At 41.4% G+C, this 10,065-nt stretch overlaps 1 protein-coding gene across 1 annotated transcript; it reads left to right on the top strand.

Moving 5' to 3' along the window:
* Positions 1–359: 359 nt before the first annotated feature.
* sh2d1b (SH2 domain containing 1B) lies at positions 360–8,454 on the top strand. The gene is made up of 4 exons (XM_033032300.1): positions 360–578; positions 3,379–3,442; positions 5,552–5,702; positions 7,592–8,454. Exons 1-4 carry the CDS (start codon positions 433–435, stop codon positions 7,630–7,632), a joined length of 402 nt encoding a protein of 133 aa, XP_032888191.1. The 5' UTR covers positions 360–432; the 3' UTR covers positions 7,633–8,454.
* The last annotated feature ends 1,611 nt before the right edge of the window (positions 8,455–10,065 follow it).

Below are 10,065 nucleotides of genomic sequence, written 5' to 3'. Positions count from 1 at the left end.
CAGTGTAAATTGCCCCTGGAGTGTAGATGAGTGTAGGACTATAACATGGTATTAGTATAAGAGTACTGTAGAGGCTTGATGGTGGCTGTGGACTTGTTTCTGTGCTGCAAGACTCTTTTGACTATGGCTTTCTTATAAATGTAACCGCTTTATATTGAGTTTCATTTTCAAGACCATTAGTCCTAACACCAGAATTCTGTATTTCTTCCTTCCTTGACTTTGCCAATGTAACTTTGCCTTTCTACGTTGTACTCAAGCTTTGCACTTAATCAACGGAAGTGGTAATATTGCACTGAGCTCGTGACCAAAGGCAGAATAATGTAACATTCTCAGCCTTCGTTTATTCAATAGTTAAAACTGGAAGCTGAAGACAAAGAGATAAGATTTCACGTGCGAATCAATGAGAAGGCATGAGATGAAAAGCCGAGCCTGATGTCTGCTGCAGTATCACTCTCATATTTTCATGGCAACATTAGCAAAAAGGATTGTGAAGTTCTGTTTGGAGCAAACGGGAGAGATGGAAGTTACTTAGTGCGGCAGAGTGAGACCATCCCTGATGCTTTGTGCCTCAGCGTCTTGTAAGTACCGGCCAGTGGTTTCATTTCTACGCCGAATGTGAATGTCCACGTTCTAAAATGTCTTTCATGAGCGTGCCTTGCGGCTTCAAAGTCGGACAACCTCTTGTGGTGCAATCGCATTGAAGTGCTGCTTACATGACTAGTTGCCACAGTTCTAGATGTTTGTCAGAGCTTGAAGGAGGGTTCGGGACATTCACGAGGAGAGCTCGCTTAGTTAAGAAAAAAAAAAGTGTAAATTGTATTATTTACTTTAGAATACAGAGATTTAACTGAGGGCATAACGTTCTGACAGGAATGATTTTCCTTAGCAATGGAGTCAATAAATATGGAGCATAGACTTAAGGTTATTGATAGAAGGATTAGGGAGCTGAGTAAAGCTGTGCATTCCCTGGGACCTGACACCCATTGCCAGTATGGGCAATAGAACAAAGACCCTCAACCTTTGTTGGCCGATGTGGGGCAAGTTGGGCCAAAGGGCCTGTTTCCACACAGTATCACTCTATGAATCTTCATAACGCTAACACATTTACATAGAAACATAGAAAATAGGTGCAGGAGGAGGCCATTCGGCCCTTCTAGCCAGCACCGCCATTCATTGTGATCATGGCTGATCGTCCCCAATCAATAACCCGTGCCTGCCTGCCTTCTCCTCATATCCCTTGATTCCACTAGCCCCTAGAGCTCTATCTAACTCTCTCTTAAATCCATCCAGTGATTTGGCCTCCACTGCCCTCTGTGGCAGGGAATTCCACAAATTCACAACTCTCTGGGTGAAAACGTTTTTTCTCACCTCAGTCTTAAATGGCCTCCCCTTTATTCTAAGACTGAGGCCCCTGGTTCTGGACTCGCCCAACATTGGGAACATTTTTCCTGCATCGAGCTTGTCCAGTCCTTTTATAACTTTATATGTTTCTATAAGATATCCCCTCATCCTTCTAAACTCCAGTGAATACAAGCCTAGTCTTTTCAATCTTTCCTCATATGACAGTCCCGCCATCCCAGGGATCAATCTCGTGAACCTACGCTGCACTGCCTCAATCACAAGGATGTCCTTCCTCAAATTAGGATACCAAAACTGTACACAATACTCCAGATGTGGTCTCACCAGAGCCCTATACAACTGCAGAAGAACCTCTCTACTCCTATACTGAAAAACTCCTATACTATACTCCTATACTTGACACCTGGATGAGCCCTTGATCAAACGTATGGATCAAGATTCTTAAAATTGAATTAGTCTCTGTCACTTTTTTTTGGCTGACTCGGTATAGATATGAAGAATAAAAATATACCTCCTCTGTGCATTTATTTGATAATGATCGGGAATGGGAAAGTTGAATCCATTAATCTTTCCTAATTGGGAACACAATGGTCATATGTGACACCCATTCCACCATCCCGGCTGAGGTCAACTAATTCCATACTGTAATGGATATTAAATCTGGGACAATTTTACTCTCAGTCCCTGTTACTGCCCCATTTCACATACTTGTAATGTAGTCACAAAACGATTCAATGAATTAGAATTATTTAATAATACATGGGCTACAGTTGTGACTTTTTGTTTCCACTGGAATTAATTTTGCTTGATGATAAATTTACTAAATGTAACCCAGTACGTTTGTTGGATTCAAAGGCAAATGGTCAGGACTGCTTTAAAAATAGTAAATAAATCTTACTCCTAACCTATTTTAAATTATGTAATTTAACAACAGTGGTGAATGATATACGCAGGTGCTTGTTTTGCCAGGATACACGCTGAGACAGCACACTAGTGCCTCTAAATTATTTAGATATTTAATAATATCTTTAATTATTAATGCATTGATTTTACACTTTTTAGTCTATTAAATTAGAGGTTGAACTTGTCACAGAATCAAAGCAGGAGAGATATTTTGATGAAGAAATAATTGTTGATAAATGTAGTTTCATTTTTAATTGAATGCATACTGGTATGTTACTGTCTGCAAAAATGCTGTGGATATATACACACATATATACTGTATATATATCCACTATATACCAGAAAATTACAACAACATTCAGGCAGCATCTGTGGGAAGAGAAACCGACTTCACATAGAAAGACACTAAGTGCTGGGGTAACTCAATAGGTCAAGCAGCATCTCTAGGTGACATATCAGGTCATGATGTTTCGTAGAAGGACAAGGAACTCCATGTGTCTGCAAATAATCTACATCATTCTTTTTCAGGCACGTGAATGAATTAAGACATTATCTATCTGATGAGAATTTTCAATGGATTTAAACGATGACCAAATTGTAGGGATAAATTGGTTACAATAAAGTGACAGAGCAAAGTAGCCCAAATGAATCAGTTGGGATCTTCACTGATACCAAAGCACAGACTTGACACCTTTCATTCCAATTCTTTCTTCAATCAGCAGGGGGGGGCATTTCTCTGGACCTACACAAGGTTGGGCATGGAGGTGACAAATGAGCCTGTTGAGCTATACTGAACAATTCACCCTAACCAATTCTGAAGAAGAGTATTTGTCTCCTTTTCATCCCTAGCCTTTATCACTCATCTGACAATCACCCCCCCTCACATGTATCTATCTATAACTTATCAGGCTTTGTCCTGCCACCACCTCTTTTCTATCTTTCTCCCCCTAGTCTGAAGAAGGGTCCCGACCCAAAACATCGCCTGTCCATTCCCTCCCGCCCGACTCACTGAGTTCCTCCAGCACTTTGTCTTTTGTTGATGTAGCGTACGTTTTACTGCAAGTAATCTATGTAAAGCAGTGAAAATCACATACAATGTTCTCTATTTTTTTACAGCTTTAAAAATATTGTATATACGTACAGAATTTTCAATGATCATCGTGGACAATTTATGATACAGGTAACAAAAATTAAAGATTTTTTCATTTCCGATAGTTATTAGACCACCGATTTTGGTCAGATGGAAACTTTGGTAGAGTGGTGGTCGATGGAGCTTAGTATGGCTAAGCGTGAGGTGGTGCATTTGAGCAGTCAAATGCAAGAGTTGAAGGCACAGTAAATAGCAGGACCCTGGGGAAGATTGATGTACAGAGGGATCTAAGGGTGCAAGCCCATAGCTCCCTGAAATTGGCAACAGATGGTGTCTATGCAGCAGTGACTATCTATCTCTTTGATGTCCCTCAAGTCAAGTCAACTTTATTTGTCACATACACATACAAGATGTGCGGTGAAATGAAAGTGGCATTGCCTGCAGATTGTGCAAAAAACTACAGAACAGAATAGAACAGAATCAGTATTTACATATTAGAAAAAAAACAGCAATTTTAAAAAGTCACAACAATAAATTATTCCCTGGTGAGATAAGAGGTTACAGTCCTGATGGCCTGTGGGAAGAAACTCCGTCTCATCCTCTCTGTTTTCACAGCATGACAGCGGAGGCGTTTGCCTGACCGTAGCAGCTGGAACAGTCCGTTGCTGGGGTGGTAGGGGTCCCCCATAATGTTGCTGGCTCCGGGTCTGCAACTTCTGATGTATAGGTCCTGCAGGGGGGGGGGGGGGGGCGAGTGTAGTTCCCATAGTTCAAGGACTATCATTGAGCAGACTTTGCTAGCTGTATCGTGCACTAAACGTTATTCCCTTATCATGTATCTAGACACTGTAAATGGATTGATTGTAATCATGTATTGTCTTTCTGCTAACTGGTTAGCACGCAACATAAAACTTTCCACCTCGGTACACGTGACAATAAACTGAATTGAACTGAGAGATAAAGAAGGCATGCAGCATGTTTGCCTTCATCGGTTAGGGCATTGAATATAAAAGTTGGGAGGTCATGTTGCAGCTGTATAAATCTTTGGTTCTGGCTCATTTGGAGCATTATGTTGAGTTCTGGTCACCACATTCCGGGAAGGATGTGGAGGCTTTGGAGAGGGTGCAGAAGAGACACAGAAGATACAATTATCAGGGTGGTGCATGAATTAAAGGGCATTGCCTATAAGGAGAGGTAGGACAAACTTGGATTGTTTTCCCTGGCTTGAGGGAGACCTGATAGAAGTGGATAACATTATGAGAAGCATAGATAATCTGAGCATTTTCCCACTGTGGAAGTGTCAAAGACCAGGGGGTATAGCTTTAATGTGAGAATGGGACAGTTTAAAGGAGATATGTGAGGCAAGTTTTTTTTTTAATGGAAAGATCAATGGGTGCCTGGAGGAGTGAGTAGAGGTGGAATGGGTGGAGTTGGGTGGTGTTAAAGTGGTTGTGGAGGGAGTGTCTCCAACTGCAGTTTGCTTCCTTTATCCATATGATGACATTTTGTTGGAACCTGTTGCTTTTTTATGTATAAATGTGAAGCAGTTTCATCATCACTTTGTAAGACTTGGGTCAGAGGCACATTGCTTGAGTTTTAAAGAAGAAGGTATTAAATAAATTGAAAATTTTGCATCAAATTTTTATTAAGCAGTAAATAAAAATTATTGGATTATAGATCTTTTAAAATGGTGCAACATCTTAAAATTGGATATAAAAACAGAAAATACTTGAAATGCTCAGCAAATGTATCTTCAGTTTCTCAATACTATTCAGAATCTTCTTCTCTAGTCACAGGGCAGTGAATCCCGGGATATTGCCGGCCTTTAAGGAGCTTTGAGCACATCGTTGACTCATTCCCTCTGTCTGCCTGATCATTTTTTCCTGTAGGATATCTGTTTTTGCAGACTGGTACAGGATAGGGCAGTGTATGTGAATGGGTAGAACAGTCCATACACACTGCCCTTTACTTCCCAAGGATAGACTGGTGGAATATGGTAATGTGATGGAAGTTCAATCAGAGTGGTGAATTGATATCCTATTATGTGGACTTATTGCAATCAACTGTTAAGAGAGGCGGACACTACAGTTCTGCAGGATGAGTAAATATAAATATATTTCGTTCTCTGAGATTGACTATGCAGTGAAAATGAATAATTGCAGTTTTTTAAATATTTGCATTTCCACTTTCTTTGTACAGGCGAGACACGGAGTGAAAGTTAAGTTCTTCAAATGCCTGCCAGATTTAATTGATCACTATAAGAAACCTGACAAAGGTCTGGCTATACGCTTACGTTATCCTCTAGAAAGGAGCAAAGCTAAGAACGAGGACAACGATAACACCTATGAAAGTATGATTAAATGTTATGTTTTATTTCTTATAATCCCAATATCATCAATATGATGGGGAAAAATTACCCTGGGAATTACATTTAATAATTTCTTACACACCGTCAGCAAGTTCTTCAACTGTCGGATGCGATTAAAATCTGTTCTGTGCTTTTATCTTATGTCGAAGGCAGTTAAAAAAAAAAAAATTGTGCAACACGTTTTAGGAAGTATCTGAACCTATATCCTTTCAACTGGGTTAATTGTTTAAAGCCAATGTTCCTCGTGGAAGGTTGGTTAAGAAGGTTCAACTGTTGGGTATAAATGCAGGAGTAGCAAGATGGATTCAACAGTGGCTGAATGGGAGAAGCCAGAGGGTAATGGTGGATGGCTGTTTGTCGGGTTGGAGGCAGGTGACTAGTGGGGTGCCTCAGGGATCTGTGTTGGGTCCTTTGTTGTTTGTCATGTACATCAATGATCTGGATGAAGGTGTGGTAAATTGGATTAGTAAGTATGCAGATGATACCAAGATAGGGGGTGTTGTGGATAATGAAGAGGATTTCCAAAGTCTACAGAGTGATTTAGGCCATTTGGAAGAATGGGCTGAAAGATGGCAGATGGAGTTTAATGCTGATGTGAAGTGCTACACCATGGCAGGACAAATCAAAATAGGACGTACATGGTAAATGGTAGGGAATTGAAGAATACAGTCGAACAGAGGGATCTGGGAATAACCGTGAAGGTGGAATCTCATATAGATAGGGTGATAAAGAAAGCTTTTGGTATGCTAGCCTTTATAAATCAGAGCATTGAGTATAGAAGCTGGGATGTAATGTTAAAATTGTACAAGGCATTGGTGAGACCAAATCTGGAGTATGGTGTACAATTTTGGTCGCCCAATTATAGGAAGGATGTCAACAAAATAGAGAGAGTACAGAGGAGATTTACTAGAATGTTGCCTGGGTTTCAACAACTAAGTTACAGAGAAAGGTTGAATAAGTTAGGTCTTTATTCTCTGGAGCGCAAAAGGTTAAGGGGGGACTTGATAGAGGTCTTTAAAATGATGAGAGGGATAGACAGAGTTGATGTGGACAAGCTTTTCCCTTTGAGAATAGGGAAGATTCAAACAAGAGGACATGACTTCAGAATTAAGGGACAGAAGTTTAGGGGTAACATGAGGGGGAACTTCTTTACTCAGAGAGTGGTGGCGGTGTGGAATGAGCTTCCAGTGGAAGTGGTGGAGGCAGGTTCGTTGGTATCGTTTAAAAATAAATTGGATAGGCATATGGATGAGAAGGGAATGGAGGGTTATGGTATGAGTGCAGGCAGGTGGGACTAAGGGAAAGAAGTTGTTCGGCACGGACTTGTAGGGCCGAGATGGCCTGTTTCCGTGCTGTAATTGTTATATTGTTAAAGCCAGTATTTTTTTCAAGATTATTCAAGTATTATTATTTATTCAAGCTTAAATTGTAGGGCGTTCCTTTAGTTGACCACGCACTTATTTGACGCTAGAATGTGCCGGCGGCATAGCCAATGTGTGGAGCATGGATTGCAAAAATCTGGAGAGGAACTTGTCCAAAATGTGTAAGAAGGAACTGCAGATGCTGGTTTAAACAAAAGATAGACACAAAATGCTGGAGTAACTCAGCGGAACAGACTGCATCTGTGAAGAGAAGGAATGGGTGACGTTTCAGGTCGAGACCCTTCGTCAGACTGAAGAAGAGTCAAGACCTGAAGCGTCACCCATTCTTTCTCTCCACAGATGCTGTCTGTCCCCCTCAGTTATTCCTGCATTTTGTGTCTATCTTTGGTTTAAGCCAGAACAATGTATGAACAGAAAAGATGTTGTCAGATGATCTAAACTAATTTTCAAATCTGTTTGTTTTTCATTTGTTTTTCTTTTATCTTGCAGATGTTGGTGACCAAGATTATGTAGACGTCATTCCTTCGTGAAAATAACTAGATTGTTGTACAGAAGAACAACTTATTATTTTCATCACTGAAAATGCCCCACGTATTTTGTTTATTTATCAGCATCATTTGTGTATTTGTCCATCAGTGTTTCCCCTTGGCCCTGACCTCCTCCCTCCTTCTCTCAGACACCTTCCTCTAACCCTTGTGTCTCACTCCCTCTCACTTGCTTCCCTGCGTTAGACACCCCTCTGGTCTCAAGCTCTCCACCACCCTGTCTCTGACAGCCTCATTCATCCCTCCTCACATCCTCCTTTGCTCTTCAGCCCTGAGAAAGACCACACCAGCTTCCACCCACCTCCCCATAACTCGCCTCACCCTAACATTATGCCAGGCCAGGTCAGGCCAGGCCAGTCAGGAACCCACTTATGATCTGTGTGTCATCCTGATGATAAAATGCGTGGAGCACAATACTGTCATAACCACCAGTGTTTCATCAGGCAGACAAGCACAAGAGCTCATGGCAACGTCCTAAATCCTGCCACCGGCACTTTTTAAACTTGTAGACAACATAACTGGTTTGATGGGCGTTATCGGGAAGTAATTAACACAAACACAAGGGGTATATGGATGGGACATTCATGCTTAAAAATAAAGAGCCCAGCAAGCTCAAGAAGACTCTCAGACTAGAGAAAAGATGGCAAGCACAAACAGTGCACAAGGTCCAACACCTCATTGCCATTCAATGACTTGCATGGATCCTGCAGCATTGTCAAGATCATCCATGGGCCAAATCCCCCAAAACCCTGTCCATTGAATGCCAAGAATGAAGGTTAACCTATCAAGGACAGGGAGGCAGCCATTGCTTGCTGAAAGGAGCACCTCAAACAACTTGAGTAACTCAGCGGGACAGGCAGCATCTCTGGAGAGAAGAAATGGGGGACGTTTCGGGTCTTCGGACTTGGGTCTCGACCCGAAACGTCACCCATTCCTTCTCTCCAGAAATGCTGTCTGTCCCACTGAGTTACTCCAGCATTTGGTGTCTGCCTATGGTTTAAACCAGCATCTGCAGTTCTCTCATGCACCTCAAACAACCTCTCAGTCGTGACTCTGTGCAAGGCATGCGCATCCTTGACTGAACATTTCCCACTTTCACGACCTAATTCACGACCTTTTTTACCCGTGGACATTTTTCATCATGCTAGAAAAAAACGCCCCGACCTACTTGATGCCACGAGTACCTACGTCAAGCATCACGGCCTACCTACGACCTCGTGACGACCATGCTGCGAGTATGGGTCAAGTGCAAACTCGGCAGAGGTCGTGAATTAGGTTGTGTAAGTGGGACAGGCCCTTAACTCCAGCACTTTGCAGCAGGAGAGGGAAAATAGATCCGCCATGATCAAATGGCAGGCTCGATGGGCCGAATGGCCGAATTCTGCTCCTATGTCTTTTGATTTTATAATCTTTGTTTTGATGCAGAATGTAGTCCCTTAATTTGGATGGAATATAAATGAACCACAAAAGCATATGACTACCTCCAGCTTCTCACCTTCCCCAGCGAATAACCTGAATTTGTTGTAAATAACTTTAATGTTCTTAACAATTATTGCTTTATTTTTTAATAAATTAATGCACCTTATTTGAATAAAACAATCTAACCTCTGGCTCTTGTTTCACATCAATTATTCTGCCGTGCTTGCCGGTGATACTGAAGGATGACATGCATTAGGTTTCCTGCTCCCTTTTGTTTCCCGATGAAAATGAAAAATTTACAAATAAAAATTGAATTAATTTAAGGGCCTGTCCCACTTGACAATTTTTTTCGGTGACTGCCAGAGTTATTGACTGACGTATCAGGGTCACCGAAAGATTTTGAATATTTCAAAATCCAGCAGTGACAAAAAAATGTTGTGCCACTCGAGGAGACACCACGCGCCAATACGTGCAAAAAACATGCCGCGACTCTTTCCGGTGACCTGATACGTCAGTCAATGATGCCGACAGTCGCCAAAAATATCGCCAAGTGGGACAGGCTCTTAAACCACCATGCTCCGTAATCATGGTAACTGTAGTACAGGCAGAGCTATTTAGTAACATCCCACTTAATTATACATCTCTTTTAAACACACTGTTTACAAAATTATGATTTTAACCAAATTGTGGAAAAGATGAGTCCCAATCCGAAATGTTGCTTGTCCATTCCCTCCATAGATGCTGACTACAATATCATCATATTGTAAACTGAGCATTCCATCATTATTTAGGATAGGGCATTCATTACATTGTCAACATTCAAACTTTGAAAAAGCTCAGACTTTGCCCTTTCTGGGAGGAGAGAATGAAAGGAGAGATGCAAGAAATAAATTGTAGAATGCATGGCAGAGATGAAACAATGGACTGATGCAGAAATTCTCCCCCTTTCAGGTAAACCCTGACCCCTCCTCTCATCCACCCTTGTTATAGTCATACAGC

The sequence above is a fragment of the Amblyraja radiata genome, chromosome 14 (assembly GCF_010909765.2).
Source record: "Amblyraja radiata isolate CabotCenter1 chromosome 14, sAmbRad1.1.pri, whole genome shotgun sequence".
Taxonomy (NCBI): domain Eukaryota; kingdom Metazoa; phylum Chordata; class Chondrichthyes; order Rajiformes; family Rajidae; genus Amblyraja; species Amblyraja radiata.
This window is presented reverse-complemented; position numbering and strand designations above follow the sequence as displayed.